General features: G+C 32.3%; 1 protein-coding gene across 1 annotated transcript; it reads right to left on the bottom strand.

Annotated features, from left to right (window-relative positions):
- Positions 1–3,640: 3,640 nt before the first annotated feature.
- On the bottom strand, positions 3,641–12,081 carry LOC18048322 (pleiotropic drug resistance protein 3). The gene is made up of 24 exons (XM_024188811.1): positions 11,717–12,081; positions 11,445–11,568; positions 11,272–11,354; positions 11,090–11,174; positions 10,803–10,962; positions 9,696–9,772; positions 9,472–9,525; positions 9,290–9,380; positions 8,898–9,199; positions 8,537–8,818; positions 8,133–8,446; positions 7,770–7,930; positions 7,585–7,688; positions 7,338–7,491; positions 7,114–7,248; positions 6,926–6,999; positions 6,504–6,836; positions 5,854–6,144; positions 5,684–5,767; positions 5,472–5,605; positions 5,160–5,387; positions 4,834–5,005; positions 4,492–4,746; positions 3,641–3,907 (listed from the first exon to the last, which is right to left on the bottom strand). Exons 1-24 carry the CDS (start codon positions 12,079–12,081, stop codon positions 3,641–3,643), a joined length of 4,329 nt encoding a protein of 1,442 aa, XP_024044579.1.
- Between the last annotated feature and the right edge of the window lie 6,539 nt (positions 12,082–18,620).

The raw sequence follows: 18,620 nt of genomic DNA, 5'->3' as shown, positions 1-18,620 counted from the left end.
GAGACTTATTTCAAATAAATGGTGGGCAGTTTGATGTATCTCACAACAACTCGTCCAGCTATAATGTTCAGTATCAGTTTGATCAGCAGGTACATGGCTAAACCACTGAGCTTCATTTACAAGCTGCCAAAAGGATTTTGAGATACTTAAAGGCACAACAAACTATGGGATTTTGTATAAGAAGGGAGGGGAAGAAGAAAAGCTAATTGCTTTCATGGATAGTGACTATGCAGGCGACATAGATGATCGTAAAAGCACGTCTAGTTATGTGTTTCTTTTAAGCTCAGGTGCAGTATCATGGCTGTCAAAAAAGCAACCCATAGTTACGATGTCAACCACTGAAACGGAATTCGTGGCTGCTGCTGCGTGTGCTTGTCAGACAATATGGATGAGGAAAGTGTTAAAGCAGTTGGGACATGAACAGAAGGGTTGCACCACTATCATGTGTGACAATAGTTCAACGGCTAAGCTTTCAAGAAATCCAGTTATGCATGGAAGGAGCAAGCACATTGATGTAGGGTTTCATTTCTTGAGAGATCTTACAAAAGATGGTGTTGTTAAATTAATTCATTGCGGAACTCAAGAGCAAATGGCTGATTTGATGACAAAGCCATTAAAGTTAGAAGCATTTCAGAAACTCAGGAATATGATGGGGGTGTGTGAAGTCGTTGGTATAAACTAATGCAGTTTGCAGTTAGTTTAAGGGAGGGTATGAAAGAGTCGTTATTTGGGTTTTACTTAATCTGCTTTTTATTTCAATAAATCCTAGTCTTTGGGGATGTTGTTATTTGACTTATTACTTTGTTAAACACGTAGCTAAGATATGACTAACGTGTCCTTTTTTTATGCTTTCTGTTAAAGTTGAAAATGGCTATTAAAAGCCAAGTTGAGTTTCAATAAAAAAAAAAAATGTCATTTAGTCCACTTTATTAAGCTCTGGTTACTACAGTCAATTGATTCTAACAAAATGAAGATTGATTTTCTTTGTCTGATTTTTTTTTTCCCTCATACTTAATATACGAACTTTTTGTATCTAAAAATTTCTGGTTTTGTTTACATGTCTTCTAGTGTAGACAAAAGGTTCCTAAATGGGCCCACTAGCATACTTCTAAAAAGTGGATACTCAAATATACATATTTTCGAATGTCAAAATTGATTTTAGTTACTATATTAAAAATTAAAAATAACATTGCATATAGAAATTTGTTATTTTATATTAATACTAGAAATCTAAAAGCTTTCATTTTAAAGAACATATAAAATAATTTTATGAAATTTGTTACCAAGTCTATTTTCATCCAAGTAATTAGATACGTCCATGATTAAGGCAACAAACTAAACTTATTACCAAGATATACTACAAGAATTCAGGCCTTTAGTGGCAAAGTTTTAAGCGACAAAATTATTTTTCGTCGCCTTAGGTATGTTTTAATGATGAAAAACTCATTTCTTTGCCAGGTATATAAAAAAAATGCAAACTTTCCTCGCCAAATACATATTTACCGACAAAATTTTAAGTTCATTGCTAAAAATATTCATTTAAATTTTGATATAAAGTCAAAATTCTAGACCTTTAGCAATCATACTTAAATTTCATCGTTAAATGTGTATTTTTAGCGACAAAAATTAAGTTTCATAGCTAAAGATGTAATTTTAGCAACGAAACTTAAGTTTCATCGCTAAAGGTGTATTTTGGCGACAAATTAGAGATTTCATCGCTAAATGTGTATTTTCGGTGACAAAATTGTAGTTTGCCCACTAATAATATTCGTTTAAAGGCTTAAAAACCGCCAAAATTTTAGACATTTAAATATACACATTTAGCAACAAAATTATAAGTTCCTCACTGAAAACATTCCTTTAAAATTTTGAAATAACGTCAAAATTCTAGAACTTTAAATTTCGTTACTAAAGGCGTATTTTTAACAATAAAATTTAGATTTCTTATATAATGTGTATTTTCAATGACGAAGATATAGTTTCGTCGCTAAAAATATTCGTTTAAAGACTTCAAAATTGCAAAAACTTTCGACCTTTTTCGCCACTAAATGGGTATTTGTAGCGACAAAAATATAATTTTGTCTCTGAAATATTTGGGTTAGATCTTAGATTAATGCCAAAATTTTAGACCATTTGTGGGAAATTTAAATTTCATTGCTAAATGTGTATTTTTAGCCACGAAATTTAGATTTTGTTGCTACATATGTATTTTCAATAATGAATTTATGATTTCATCGTTAAAATTATTCATTTAAAGACCAAAAGAACCACCAAAATTTTAGATCTTTTCGCGACGAAGTTTAAATTTCGTCGCTGAAAATGTTTGTTTAAAAATTTAAAGCGGTTAATTTTCCATAAAAATTTTATGCCTTTAGCAACAAAATTTTGGATTTCATCGCTAAATGTATACTTTAGCAACGAATTTTATTCCACAATTTTTATTTCGTTGCTAAACAACGTGAAAATTTGAAAATTAAAGACGGATTATTCTCTTCAAAATTTAAGTTTTAACAACGAACTTTATATTCCGTCGTTATAAACTCCAATTCTCTATCATTTACTTCCTTTTTTCATTATTTCTCATTCACTCATTCTCTTACTTTTATTCTCACATCTTTAATATATAATTCTCATTGTTTAATTCAATCTCTACTTTTTTTTCTCTCATCTCTAATATACAATTCTCATTCTTTAATTCAATCTCTACTCATTTTCTCTTTTATTTTTAACGTAGTGGATTTTTTTTTTTTACTTATCTTATTTATTACAACTTGCATTACAATTATATTAACTAATTTTGTGTCCATTTGTAGGAAATATTGAAGATCATTACACCAAGATGAAGAAAATCAAGAAATTTATATTCATTTGTAAAAATTTTCATTCAAAAAATAGATACTAAATTTTGTAATTATTTTTATATTTTTCATCAATAATAATAATTCTTTTTAAATTAAATTAGTGTATAGCATTAATAATTAAATGTTAGAAAAATTACATTTTTAGCGATGAAATAATATTCGTCATCAACATTTTTAGCGACTAAATATCATATTCATAGTGTAAAATACTCCTTTTGCTATAAATTTAGTGACAAGATTTTGTCGCTTTTAACATTTTTTCTAACGAAACTAATTTTGTCACTAAAACATTCAGTGATGAAATTTGAAAATTCATGGCCAAAAACCAAAGGCAACAAAAATTTTCATCACTATAACTTTTAGGGACGAAAATTGAATATTTTAGCGACAATTGTATTTGTCCTAAAGCTCTTTTCTATTATACTGATGTATATTGACAATTTAACAATGTTTGCAAGAAATTTTGGATGTTAATGAGTAATGCATAATAACTCATATTCAGAAGATACTTTTTAATATAAAAAAAAATGCTTGATAAGAAGCAAGCATAAAAGTAAAAACACGAAGTAAAAACTAACCATACATATTAGAGGTGCTAATTATAATAGTAATAACTCATAAATTTAAGTCACTTAGTATTTAGAAGGATCCATTATATAACTTAAATTTTCTACAAGATTTGTCCATTCTATTTCTTCAAGCTTTAAAACTGCACTAAATTAATCTTCAGATTGTAAACAAGTAGACACATGAATACTACAATGAAAGTTCAAGATTCATCATCTCCTTTGGAAGTTCAGCTCTCCAATGAAGTATGCAAAAAGAGAAGCAAATAAAATGGGGAAGATTATAAGCACAATACCAACAACACCTAAAAAATCATGATCAAATCCAAAGTAATCATCTAAGAAAGCAGAAACAGTTTTGGCTTTACCAAATGCTGATATTTCTTTGTCTATGTCTCCATATTGTGAGGATAGCATCCCTTTTAGTACCCACGATGTGGGACACAAGTAATAAGCCCATGTCCACCACTTTGGAATTTGCTGCAAGTAATATGCTTATATTTGAGTACTGATCTTTAATAGTATAATGTCATTTATGCTATTAAACTATATGACTTAATCCTGGACCTTAACAAAGTTCAGAACCTGAATCGGATATATATATAGCCTTAATTAATCGAGCATCTATATTTTGCAAAATACAGACTTGCTCATAGCTTATAGCAACTTAAACATTGAATTACTTCTAACTTGAAGCAAGAAGAAACGGAATATTTTATGATTCACATATTAGAATTTCAAGTTTGAGACATCTCGGTCGCAACAGTAGTAAACATTTGGTGGTAACAGTAATTATTAGTAATAATATGGCAGCTTTATAGCCAGAACAAGAGAGTTAGTGATCAGAAAAGATTTGAACATTTGACAATGAAAGCAAGGTCCAAGTTGGCCATTCTGTCACGATGTGTCTGTAAATTTTGACAGAATGAAAAAAAAAGAATGTTGTCATGGCTCAGAAGACAAATGGATAGATTTTTTATAATGAATGTTGATAACTCTTTTTTTTTTCCTATCAAAGTTTTAAAAATCATTTTGATGCATTTCAACAAGATGTAGGAGCTTACTGGTTTTGGAATGGTGAACCCGCAAAATAGATTGAGCATTGAGTAGAAAGAGGAAGCCAAAATAGAAGCCACTTGAATATTTGGTGTCAATGATACAATCAGCATGCCCATGTAGTTGAAGTATAGGAGGTTACAGAACATGCCGTAAAACGACCAGAATATCTTATATCCTGACCAATGATAACCGATCATAGGATATGTGATGATCACATAAATAACTGCTTGAATGAACAAATAAGGAACTTCAACTAGCACCTGCAATTACAAAATCTCAGTTACTTGAAGAAATAGTGAAAGAGTTATACTACCTTGATAATGGATTTTTGCAAAGTATATTAGAACCTGTGCAAATGAATACGCCCATGGGGAGTACATTCCTGCAAATCTTTCTCTGTATAGGACTGTCCGCTCTGTTGTAACAAGTGGTATAACTAACGAGCAATTAACTATGCCAAAAAATACTGCTGCCGAGAACAGTGCACCCAAGATATTAAATACGTCTTGCTGGTTTTTTCTGAGAAAGAAAAAGAAAAAGGTTACCATTTCAAAGTTTTTGTTCTTTTTTGAGCCTGCAAAAGGGCAATAGGACTCGACTACTACTAATGTTAAATTTATGCCTTTAGATTTCAAGGTAATGAGAGAACATTAGTGAGATTGTATTGGCTCACATTTTCTTTCCTTTCTGCCAAAACAGTATACCAAACAACAGAGACATAGCACACGTGAAAACAATGCGTATTAAGTTGTAGGAAGGATTCCTCCAATAAGATAAGTTGTGTTTCCACATGCATGCTTTGAACTGCTCCCAACCATTTTGAGGAAAATGGGTAGGAAAATGCAAGTCCTTTGAACCAAGAGATGGTGAACTCAATTGTTTTACCAGTTCCTTATTCTCTCTGCAGTCAAAAAAGTAAGAGTAATTTATAAGATAAACACTGGAATCTGATTATTTAAAAGGTATCGTGAGAATTTTTACTCACTGGTACAAGGTTGATTCTCTATAGATTTGTGCAAAATCAACACCAAGTTGAGTCTCCATAGAGTTAGAGGAAACCTCTAGCATCCATGTTGCTGGATTATAATTGTCCTTAATCTTCAATACCCCAGGAATACACTATTGCAAGAGTTAAAAACAAGCAGAATCAAGATCAATGTTGAACTTTAGCTGTAAAATTTGTACAATAAAACTAACCTCAAAGTACTCGATGACTTTACATGAATGTTGACCTAGTGGCCCAAAATAGATGATGCGTCCTCCATTCTTCATTAAAACTAACTGCAATGAGATCACGATGCATTAGAATTAACATTGAATGATATAAAAGTACGATCACATACATGTCGTTCGGTTTATGATTTTACATCATCAAATGCTTCGAAGATATCGATGCTTGGTTGGTGGATGGTGCAAACAACTGTTCTTCCAGTTTCAACAACATTCTTCACTGCTCTCATAACAGTTGCAGCTGCTCTAGCGTCTAAACCTGAAGTGGGTTCATCCATAAAGATGATAGAAGGGTTGGCAACAAGCTCCACAGCGATAGTTAGCCTCTTGCGTTGCTCAGTTGATAAACCATTAACTCCTGGCAAACCCACCAATGAATCTTTAATCCCATCAAGCTCGATAGTTTGAAGGACTTCATTCACAAATTCCTGAGGGAAGGTCAATAAAAAAATTTAGTGTATTTACTCTCAATCAACAATCACTCTATGACAAAAAATTTAGTTAGACTCTGTTTGGGATTGAGATGCTTAGCTTTTAAACTATAGTTATTATAAAAAAAAAAAATTATGGTTATTACATCAAAATTAATATTATGTAGTAAATAAAATTTTTAAATATTAATTTTGATAAAATTGATAAAGATGTAATATATTTTTCATCATACAAATGTAAAAAAAAATTAATTTAATTTTTAAATTATAGTAATTAATGTTTATCAAATATTTTAAGTTACAATTGTCGAACTTCAATCCCAAACAGGCCTTTAAACCCAAAAAAGGAACCATACAGCTTTAGTCTTTGAATCAATCTGAGTTGAAAGTCGTAACCAAGCAGAAAATACTATTGATTCTTCAACAGTAATATTGGGAGAATGTATGTCGTTTTGCTCGCAGTAACCTGATATCCTAGCAAATGTGTGTTGAACCTTGGGGTACCCCCCAATTCTTATATCTCCTTCAATAATACCACCAGTTTTTCTTCCAGAGAGAACATCCATTAGAGTTGTTTTCCCAGCTCCACTGACACCCATCAATGCTGTAAGAATGCCGGGCCTGAATGTACCAGAAATATCAGATAGAAGCTGAAGCCTTGTTTGATTGAAACCATTTTTTCTCATTGCCTGTGATGAAAATAACAATATAATTAATTAACCAATCATATCATCAGCCATATTTGTTTCTTAAAATTCAGGATTACTTATATGATTACCGAAGGGATGTCTACGTAGTATCGCAAATCCTCAAATGTTACAGTTAGTGGCTCAAAAGGTAAAATCATCTTTCCTGAAAGATCCATAAGTGACAGTACTATTGAGAAAATGTACAAAGATTGTACTATTAAGAAAATGTGCAAACAGACGGAAAATAGAGAGAAACTGTGAGCTAATGGTCGCTCACCCCTTTTTGGTTCTGTAGCAGCTTTTAAAGGAGCATCAGTAGGGCTCCTATCTCTATCAGAGCCAACACAATCTTTCTGATCTTGTAGTTCTAAGTATTTTTCGTAAGAAATCAAAGTACGGGACTTCCCTGGAGCTGAATATTGATCAATGTATCAGTTATCAACTTAACATTACGAGAAATCATTCTCAAGGGCAGAGTAAGCAGTGGAAAGAAAAACTCACGCTTCAAGAATGTCAAAGCCAAGATAAAAACAGCATTGAAGAGTATTGTGAAACCAATCAGAGCACCAATTGATATCCAGTAGAAAGAACTATCAAAGTTTAATCCACGACTTTCCAGTGTCTGCATTCCAGCAGTTGTGTTTCCAGATATTACCTGTGAATTAATCAACTTCCCATTTTTGTTAGATAACACTGGCAGACAGATTTTATGTGCGTATATGTTCAGTAATCAGTAGTCAAATATTACCTTTTCCCACCGAGGAGCAAGAAATTCGTTGACAGTCAAGCCTATCTCCCCATATGTTAGAGGACAGACCCAAAATCCCCATTCAAGCCACGAAGGCATGGATTCTGCATCATAGACCAATAAGTGCAATTGTTGTATGATTATTCATTGACATAAAATACTGATAGGGCATTAAGAAATCTTACTTTTGGGGATAATAAAGCCTCCAAATAACAAAAGCATTAATATAGCCATAGTCCCAATCGCAAAAGATACAGCCACAGTTCGGAAGATTGAGGCAATAGCACGAAACAAGGATATTGATGTTAGGTGCACAGCAAAAAAGAGCAGGAATTGGCGAATGAACCTGAGAAATGTAACATTGTTATGGTTGTTAGAGAATCAAAATATGCACACAAGGGCAAATTTTTATACGTGCTCAACAATAAGCAAAATTTTGGTACTTCTCAGTTGAAGTTCCAGAACGTCAGTAACTATTTTTGAAGCCTAAGCTTCTTGTTGTTCTTGTTCCCAAAAAGTTTTAAATATAGTTTGTAGATGAGACTCACCTTCCAACCTCAGGGCTAAAACCAATAATATAGTATGTCAGGGAGGTCCAAACAAATGATTCTAGAAGTGAAAGTGGAACTTTCAGAATAGAAGCCGGAATGGCATAAGCCCAGGCAGGATAAAAGCACAAGTCTCTATGTTTGTAGAAAACTGCAAGTCTTGAGATTGTCATGTTCATTTCTGGAAACCCATCTACGATAAGTATAACCAGTGCATAGAATAGAGCACCCAGGTAAGCATTTGCATGGATGATATCAACAGCCAATTCTGAGCGCAGAAAAACAGTCATCGTTACTGAAGCTATGATGACCAGCTGCAGCAACAAAAGAATCCAAATACATTTACATGAGAAGTTCAAATTGATGTCATGTGAATCGAACCATTTAAACATAAAGGAAGCTACCTGTGTGGATTTGAACACGTATAGGGAAGAATTTCTCTTCATTAAAAGGAATTCCCTTGTTGCGCAAGTTTTAAGTAGTTCCCATTTTGTTAACGAGTACTTTTTGAAAGATATAGCATTTTTGTGACGTTCGGACTTATTAAATGAACGTGCAAGCTCTTCATCTTGCATCAGGCCCAGATGACAAGCTTTAAACTTTGTAATGAACTGATCAACAGAAACGTAACTGTAAGGATGGTCTTGGCAGTGCCAATATTGTGCTTGATCTTTTCGAGATATAACCTGCGGTAACTAAGTTAGCAAAACAATTTTCATTCATAGAATTGTACAAATGAGAAAAATATGAAATGTTTAAACCTACTTCCTGAAGGAAGTCAGCAACTCCTTTTCTATCCGGGCACCTAAAACCACAGCCCTCAAAGAATTTGCAACTATAAGATAGTGGCCCATGATACACAATCTTGCCTTCTGCCATTAGGATAACATCATCAAAGAGATCAAAGGTCTCTGGTGCTGGCTGAAGTAGTGAAATCAATGCAGTTGCGTCAGTAATATGCACCAAATGCTTCAGAAAGGAGACAATCTGGAAAGTTGTGGAACTGTCTAAGCCATTTGAAATCTCATCCATGAATAGAGCTCTTGTTGGCCCCACAATCAGCTCCCCTGCATAAAACGACCAGGGAAAGAACTGATAGATTTTTAACCCAATACAGTCTGTATAACAAGATTCATCAACCCACATTGGTACATTACCTGTAGTTAACCGTTTCTTTTGACCTCCTGAGACGCCTCTTCTCATGGGATCTCCAACCATTGTGTCAGCACAGATATCAAGGCCAAGAATCTACCAAAAATATTACAATGCAAACTATATCTCAACAAGTTGCAAAGAAGAGGCAAAGATTTAGTCATGTGGAAGAGGTTTGGTGAAGTACCTTAAGAATGTAGTCTGTTTGAAGGCTGTTTTCCAGTCCTTCAGCTGATATTGCCTGTCAAAAACAATATCAGTCTGAGTTATCCACTGCCATACAGTCAGTTTTTCAATACCTGGAATGATATATACATATAGACATGCTGCAAAAGTGCTTTACTTTCTAAAGGAATTAGATTGAGCGGCATGGTGAAGAAATAATGTAATTCAGAAATGTTATATGTGTACCTTCATGTATGCATCTACATCAGGATCTGGGAAAATCCCTGCCAGCTTCTCTAGTTTAATGACTTCCATCAGGATATCTTTAAATTAAAAAAAAAAAAAAATTACTCCATTTGTAACAATTTGAGAGGATGGTATGGCAAGCAATGCAGGGACGGCTCACTCATATTTTAAACCTTAGACAAATTGTTTTAATTAGACCTTCCAAAAAATTTGAGTTAAACTGTATGTATTAATTTTATTAAAATTTTATTTATTTAAAACCAATTTCTCTAGCTTTTGAGATGAAAAATAATTAATCAAATTTTTATATTCTAATTTTCTTAATATATTGTTCTCAATAGACAATATAGTTAACATATTTAATTTTTCCTATGACATAATTGATCTTAAATAAATTTTTATCAATGGCTCCTTTTTTAGATTAAACTAACTTTTCTGTTCTTCTCTTGTTTTTGAAGTTTTTTGTATCCTGATGCAGATTTTTTTTAGTAGACATTTTTTTTCTAGTGAAACAAGAGTAATTAAGTAAACAATTATGTTAGATAATTATTTATAAAAAAAAACCTATGAACACAATAATATTTTAAAAAAGAAATAAATAATAAAATTAATTAATAAGCAAATGGAAAGATAGAACCTGGAAATTTGACAACTTTAAGTTTGATGGATTGAAGCTTTGAGTAGTAGTGATCAATGGAAAGTAAAATAATTAATTTTTTTTTAAGTGAAAAGCAGGGTAGAGAAAGTAGTTTTTTCACCAAAGCAATGAAGGTTTCATGTATTTTTTGTTATTGGAAAAAGATATTAATGGATAATAATTTAAAAAAATATGTGGCTTATACAGAGTTTTAGATGAAATAAATGGTATTAAAATTGTTAATTATAAAGTTAAAAGGGGACTTTGTAAGGATTTAATAGTTTGTTTATGGAAAATATAATTATAAAATAATAATAAACATATATCAATAATTATAATTTAAGAATAAAATTAGGGGCCTTCATCTATAGTGGGGCTCTAGGCAACCGCCTAAGTTGCCTAAGGGAAGAGCCGCATGTGAAGCAATATATAGAAAATTCCCCATTGCTTTGTGACCAGAGTGGGCTTACCAGCTCGATGTCCCGTACCCTGACAGCGTGCAGAGAAATCAATTGTTTCCCTCACTGTCATCTCTGCAATATGCAGATCATATTGGCTTATATAAGCTGATGTTTTCTGCGGAACAAATTCATCTAGTCTGTATCCGTTGTAAGACACTTCCCCTGAAACCTGTAAGAGAAGAACAAAAAAATTTAGGAGGGGAATTTTTTTTTTTTTAAAAAAAAAAAGGAATCTTAAGATGCAAGCAAATCCGAGAAATTAAAAATGATGCGCAAAATTAACTAAATCATGAAACCTTGAGAGAATGACTTAATTTTCCAGAGAGTGCCGATAGCAATGTGGTTTTCCCACACCCTGGAGGACCAAGCAGTAAGGTCATCCTACGATGAGCAAGAGCAAAACTAAGTTAACAAATAACTCACAAAAAATTTAGAGAAGCGAAAGATGTTAAAAGTCTTAGAACTTTTAAGAAACTACCTTCCAGGCTTAATGATGCCATTGACATCTTTTAAAATTTTCATCTTCGCCTCTTGTTTTAAACCAAATAGATTGGTGAAACCCTGCCACAAACATAAATAACTTGAAAGTCAAGCTACCGTTTACAAGCAACGCGATAAGTCAAGGAAGTTGATGAACACATAGATATTTACAGTGAGCATGCTCTTGGTCGCGTTCCAAAGAGTGGGGAGAGGCTTCCCGCGAACTACTTCACATTCTGCTTCAACGCCAAGATTCTTAAATCTCACTTCCACAGTGGGAAACTGTACACCGACTCTGTAAAACACAATATAAACAACAAATCAGTGTAATGACCTACATGTATAGGTTTTCGGTGAGATTATTGCACAAGATTAGAGAGAGCCTTGACAGGTACATGCATAGAAGTAGAAACAAAAAAAGGTTAAATATATTATATATATACCTTTCAACTCTCCTTTTAATCTGGTGCAGCAATCTCAGGTTATCATTTTCAATGTGTCTGATGAGCTTCTCTATGAACATATGCCGCTCCTCAGCTCCTAGTTTGGTGATATCAACAAGTCGTTTGCCATCTTTGTCATCAAACAAAGCTGTAGTAACCCTTTCAAAAGATGGCAACCTGTCAACAGCTGCCCATTGCGGGTCACGTTCTTCATGATCATGATCGTTATCATCTTCAACGTTGTCATGTATAACGCCACAAAAACTTGCCGCGGAATTTCCAAATGAGGATCTCATGCTTCTGCCAATCTCAGCTAACTCAATTCTCAGCATCCCAGTTTCATCGTCACCTGCCAATTGGGCCATTATCAATAACTTTGTCTATTTGTATTCTATACGTGCATATAAATAAAAAGATGAAGATGCGTATGTTCGGCTCATTTCACATTATTTGTAGAACCAAAACATCGAAATTTTTGGAACATAACAACTAACAAACAGCAAGATCAGCATCATTGGAGTTGGTATGTCATGTCATTGCAAGAATGAAAAGCTTTGTCAAAGTCAAACATGCTGGTTCATAAGCATAAACTGTATTAAATTAAAATGGAAAATATTTAGTTGCTCCGCAATTACATGTTTAATATTACTTCTCACATTATTAAAAATGTAAATTGAGGCAGCGTATTCGTTCTAACAACAAAACCAAGAAGTCATTCCATTGACTTCCTTAAACAAGAGTATAAATTGCGTGAGTTTGTTTCTCAACTGCGCAAGTGTCTGACCGATCTTTTAGTATTGCAAATCCGATTATATTGTTTCAAGGTTGTGATAGGCAAAATCGGTTGTTAAGCTAATTATTTCAAGTTATCTTGATTATATATAATCTTAAGGAAACACCACAACCTTGAATTGCTTTGCATAATGACATTTAATGTTACTATGAAACCTAAGCTAACACTTAATGACATCTAAACTAACACTTAATGACATTTAATGTTTCTATGAAAACTAAACTAACACTAGGGATGTCAAAGTTGCCAGTCTGACCAGAACCTGGGCAATGTGGGCTAAGTAATATCAGTATAGAGATGAGGTCGGGCTAATTTTTGGTATCGCCTGATAAGTTCGGAGTCTGGCTCGGAACCTAAATTTTATAAAAAAATTATAAAACATATATTATTTTAAATAATCACATTTTATTTTTTAAATATTCAAAGTTCAAATTTTCATGCCCAATTTTATTAAAATAAAATTAGGAATTATAAATTTATAAAATAAATTAGGAAATATACATATATAATATTATAAAATATAAAATCCAAACTTTTTAAGTCGGATAAAAAGAACCCAGCCTATTTGTGGGCTTCTTAAGCCCAACCTAGGTGTCTAAAAAATGCATCTGGGCTAGATTTGGGCATTGCTATACTTGAAACCAAACTCAAGTTTTGTCATCTCCACTATCGCCCCCAATATCTTATTCATCAATGCACAAGTAACGGTCACAAAAGTTGTAGGCCCTATTTGGTATTGAAGTATTGTGAAAAAATATTATAATTATAAAATGAAAGCTGATGATGTGTGGTAAATATAATTTTTAAACAATAATTTTGACAAAGATAATAAAAATATTAGCATTGTGTTCTAATAAAGGATTTGTACTTTAACTAAAGTATTGGCACCATGGGATTTGAATCCAATGGCCTATTGTTTTTTTATTTTAAAATCTTCACATGGTTGGGCCAACAATGTGCAAGTTTTAGGAGTCATTATATTAAATCACCTTATATTTGAATCCATAACAACAAGTGTTTACAAAACATTTTATGGTGCATTTATTGATTTGTAATCAGAATGGATTTGAATCAAAATGGACGATATCAGAATAGGCTAGAATGCGAATGAAAATAAGAATTAGAATAAGTTGTTTACGTAAACTGTAGTATTCAAAATCAGAATGAATTGTATTCTTATTGATGTGTTACATTGTCTAAGAATTGAATGGATTGTTTTAAGTTACAAAAATGCTACTAGTTAACTATTGTCATTTTTATTATTATAATTGTGTTCTCTATTATTTAAAAATTATTGTTAAAATATTGTTGTTGTTGTTGTTTTCATTATTATTATTACTACTACTACTATTATTATTATTAACAACAATTACAAGAATAATAATAATAAAATAATAATTTATAAAAGTGAAGAAATTTGGGTAGGGTAAAATAAGGAGATTAAGGAATTGAAACTTGATTCTTGACTTATTTCCCAAAGAATTGCGAATCATGTTCTTATTTCTTAATATAAAAAATGAGTGTCTCACACATTTCATTCTCATTTTCATTCTATTTTAACAAGTAAATACCATCAATTATTCTTATTTCAAATCTGATTCACCAATCTCACAAGTAAACACTTTATTAGTACTTTAACCCAACCTTAGTGCTAAATAAGGCCTAAGAATTTGTTTATTAAAGGTCTAACGTTTGAAATTTTATTTATTTTAAAATTTTTTAATTTACTATTTATTTTGTAACTTATGTCTAATTTTTAAATATTTTTATGTGAATAAAAAGTGAGGTTTTGTTACTTTTATATAAATAGAAAAATACCTAAATGCGAGTATATATTGTCTCAAAAATATTAAATCTTATTTATGCAGCACAAAATATATTCAGATTTTTAACATAACGTTGAGGTTTTTGGACAAAAAAAAAAAGCGCAGCAACCTAAAGGAAAAACACGTGTGAAAGCGAGCCGCACGAGTAACCAAAATAAATTAATGGTGCGTTTACAAACTTTAAATGCTTTTGATTAAAATGTTGGAGCTATCCATTAATAAACGAAAGTCTTATAACCATTCCAATTATATTCATAAAAGTTGGATAACTATTAAATTTCAAATTGGAAAATAATTCTCTGCAATATCTGGCTAAAACTGTGATTCTAGAAATAAACGGTGAACCATTTTCCTTTAAACGGTTAACCGATTAAAACCATAGAGTAAAAAATTACTTAAGCTCTAACCTGTTAAGAAAAACGAAAAACACAAAATGCTTGGAAGGCTACTGGAATTAAACGGCAAACCGTTTATTGAAACGGTTACCTGATAAAATCCAGAATGGAAGATTGTATTCACCTGGCACTATTTAATAGAAACGGATAAGGCTAATTTGTTTTGCAAGTTACTGGAAATAAACGGTGAACCGTTAATGTCAAACAGCTAACTGATAAATTCCAGAAAAGTCATTTCATGCAAATCTTTAACCGTTTAGTGTAAACGGATAGCTGAAGTTTATCTTGCAGGTCTCTAGAATTTAACGAGGAAAGGGTAAGCCTAAATAGCAAACCATTTATTTGAAATTTGGCTCAACGGTAACTTTGACCAGCTTAAACGGTTAACCGTTAATGGTTAATGGCGAACCGTTTTCAGGCAGACAATCTGTAACAGCTAGTTTTTCAACTCCACTATAAATAAACTCATTCAAATTCAAAAAAGGTTGATCACAACACTACCATTGAGCTTATATTCGAGAATAAAAAATCTCATAGAGCTTTAAATACATTCTTTCTTCATCTATTCACACATTGAGCATTGATTTGTAATCTTAAATATTGTGTGAGAGAAAAATAATTTGTAATCTTTTACTTTGAGTGATTATAAGTGTTATGATACACTTGAGTTAAGAGATTGGGGATAATCTCTTATTGTAAAGGTTCATTGACACCTTAAAAGTCAAGTGTAAGCTTTTGAAGCCTTGGAGGCTTGCTTAGTGAAATCCTCAAGCCCAGAAAGCTTGGAGGCGTGGACGTAGGCAAAGTTGGCCGAACCACGTAAAAATCTTCATGTTTAAATCTCTCTTCCTTTATGTTTTTATATTGTGATTGATTTAACTATTATTGCTTTAAATTCGTTTTAAATTTGCATGGTATTTTGTTTTAGAATTGAATAATTTTTAGAATCCTAATTCACCCCCTTCTTGGGTTGCATAACTAGAATTTCATTTGGTATCAGAGCTTGGTTCTCTTGTTAGGACTTAACCGTCTAGAGTAAAAGATCCATGGCAACCCAAAATGACTCAACCTTTAGGGAAGGACAATCCATAACTAGACCACCGTTCTTTGACGGAAATGACTACCCATATTGGAAAACTATGATGAGAATTTATTTACAAGCACTAGATTATGAAATTTGAGAAGTTGTATGCGATGGTTCGTTTATGCCCTTAACTAAAAATGAGGCCAGGGAAGATACTCCAAAACCTTCACGGGAATGGAATGAATTGAAAAAGAGAAAAGCTTCTCTAAATTCCAAAGCTATGAATGCCTTGTTTTGTACACTTGATAAGAAAGAATTTTATCGAGTATCTAGTTGTGAAAGTATCAATGAAATTTGGCACAAACTTGAAGTTGTCTATGAAGGCGCAAATCAAGTAAAAGAATCGAAAATTAGTATGTACACTCGACAATATGAGTTAAATTCGATGTTATTGCTTTAAATTCGTTTTAAATTTGCATGGTATTTCTTTTTAGAATTGAATAATTTTTAGAATCTCAATTCACCCCCCTCTTGGGCAAATGAGTTGCAAGAAATATCAAACCTAGCGCTTATGGCAATAGGAGATGATGATGATCTTAATGAGGTAAGTGATCCTACCTATGATTAATTGTATGATGCTTTAAAGAATTGCATAATAAGTTGATGAAGATTGGTAAAAAAGAATGTATGTCTTAAAAAGGAAACGATAAAGCTTAAAAATGAAAATGAATCTCTAAATTCAAAAATTACATGCCTAGAAATAGAGAACAATTGAATTATCAAATGAGAAATCTAGCACCTCACATGAGCATTTAGAATCACACATAGATGATTCGAAAAATGAAAATAAAACGATTAAGAAAAAGAGCAATGAGTTAAATGAGATTGTTTTGACATTTACAAATGGGCAAAAGATGTTTGACAACATGCTCAATTCACAAAAATGTGTGTTTGACAAAGGAGGTATTGGTTATAAGCCAAACTTGAAACAAAAATATTATAAGAACTACTTTGTGAAGAGTACATCTAGTAGCAATCAAGTTGTATGTCATTTTTGTAATCAAAGTGGTCATATGAAAAATATGTGTCCAGTAAAAAGAAATGCATATTATGGTATAAAATGTATTTGGGTTCCAAAATGAACCATTACTAACTCTCAAGGACCCAAAAAGTTTTAGGTACCTAAAACTTGAGATTTTTTCTGCAGGGCTTGAAGAAGAAGAAAAATAAATAGTACTTGGACAATGGTTGTTCAAGGCACATGACCGGAAACTATGCATGGTTCTTAAGCTTCATCAAAATTAAAAATGGTGGAGATGTATCTTTTGGAGACAACTCAAAAGGAGAATTTTCATCATGTATGAATAATGAATTTGAAATGAGTATGATGGGAGAGTTGAAGTACTTCCTCGGGCTGCAAATAAAACAAAATGATGAAGGAATTTTCATAAATCAAGCCAAGTATGTGAAAGATTTACTCAAGAGATTCGGCATTAATGACTTAAAAACCAAAAATACTCTGATGAGCACAACAACCAAGCTTGACAAAGATGAAAAAGGCAAAGAAGTGGATATCAAAATGTATCGAGATATGATCGGATCTTTACTTTATTTAACTGTAAGTAGACCCGATATCATGCTTAGTGTATGTTTGTGTGCAAGATTTCAATCATGTCCCAAGGAATCCTATTTACTTGCTGTAAAATGAATTTTCCATTATTTAAGTGGAACTATAGATCTTGGCCCTTGGTATTCTAGAGGAACTCATATAGATTTAACATACTATTCAGATGCGGATTTTTCCGGAAAAGCACTAGTGGAACTTGCCATATTTTAGGTCACTCACTTGTTTTATGATTTAGCAAGAAACAACATTCTGTTGCACTTTCAACTACCGAGGCTGAATATATAGTTGCTGGAAGTTGTTGTGCACAACCTCTTTGGATGAAACAAACACTTAGAGACTATGTCATTAACCTTGAACAAATTCTTATTAAGTGTAATAATACTAGTGCTATAATCTTTCAAAGAATCACATTCAACACTCTAGAACCAAACATATAGAAACAAGACATCATTTCTTGAGAGATCATGTTCAAAAGGGAGATATTGCATAAGAGTTTATTTCTACGGAAAACAACCTGCCGATATTTTTACCAAACCTCTTAGCGAAGAACAATTTTCAAAAATTCGACATTAACTTAAAATGATGAAATTTTTGCATTAGCTTTTCTATTCGTGTTATTGAGTGCATTGAATTGATTATTGATAATTTGATGTTTGAATACATGTTCATGAATCATGCATTAAAATGGCTCATAAAATATTTTTAGATCAATTAAATGATCTTGGAATGTATTATTTGCTAGGCGAAAATTAAATCAAATGTGTGAAATCATAAATAAAATAAACGGATAACCGTTTCTCAATAAACGGTGTACCGTTTAATTTCAGAAACTAGAATATGATGTCTGTCTTTTACCCTTTTACCGTTTAATGCAATCAGTAAACCGTTTAAAAACAGAGAGCTCACTGGAAGTTACTCCTTAACCGTTAAAAGAATAACCTTTCACCGTTAAAAGAATAACCTTTCACCGTTTCCTATTAATTGCTTTCTGGAAGTTACTCCCTAACCATTTAAATAAATGGTTAGCCATTTTCGTGAAGTATAAAACTGTTCCAAGGGTTTCTTCTTCTCCCTCACTTACCCTCTTACCGTTTCAACTATCGTTGCGCAACCGAAGCTTTCTCAATCCTTAAACCTTCATTTCTCTTGATTTTCTTACCAAATCACACATATAAAATCTTTTCCCATCATCATTAGATCACTTTCACTGATTCAAATCTTCAAATCGAGCCTGAAATT

Source organism: Citrus clementina, unplaced genomic scaffold (genome assembly GCF_000493195.1).
Source record: "Citrus clementina cultivar Clemenules unplaced genomic scaffold, Citrus_clementina_v1.0 scaffold_3, whole genome shotgun sequence".
Lineage (NCBI taxonomy): Eukaryota > Viridiplantae > Streptophyta > Magnoliopsida > Sapindales > Rutaceae > Citrus > Citrus x clementina.
Note: the sequence above shows the minus strand (reverse complement) of the source record. Positions and strands in the feature narration are given on the sequence as shown.

What these genes read in the sequence shown, in the direction of transcription:
- LOC18048322 (XM_024188811.1), bottom strand. Translation starts at nt 12,081, where the DNA reads ATGGCCCAATTGGCAGGTGACGATGAAACTGGGATGCTGAGAATTGAG. An exon ending in GGCATCATTAAGCCTGGAAG is followed by an intron (nt 11,175 to 11,271) that starts GTAGTTTCTTAA and finishes TGCTCATCGTAG; the next exon opens with GATGACCTTACTGCTTGGTC. An exon ending in TCTTCGAAGCATTTGATGAT is followed by an intron (nt 5,768 to 5,853) that starts GTAAAATCATAA and finishes ATCTCATTGCAG; the next exon opens with TTAGTTTTAATGAAGAATGG.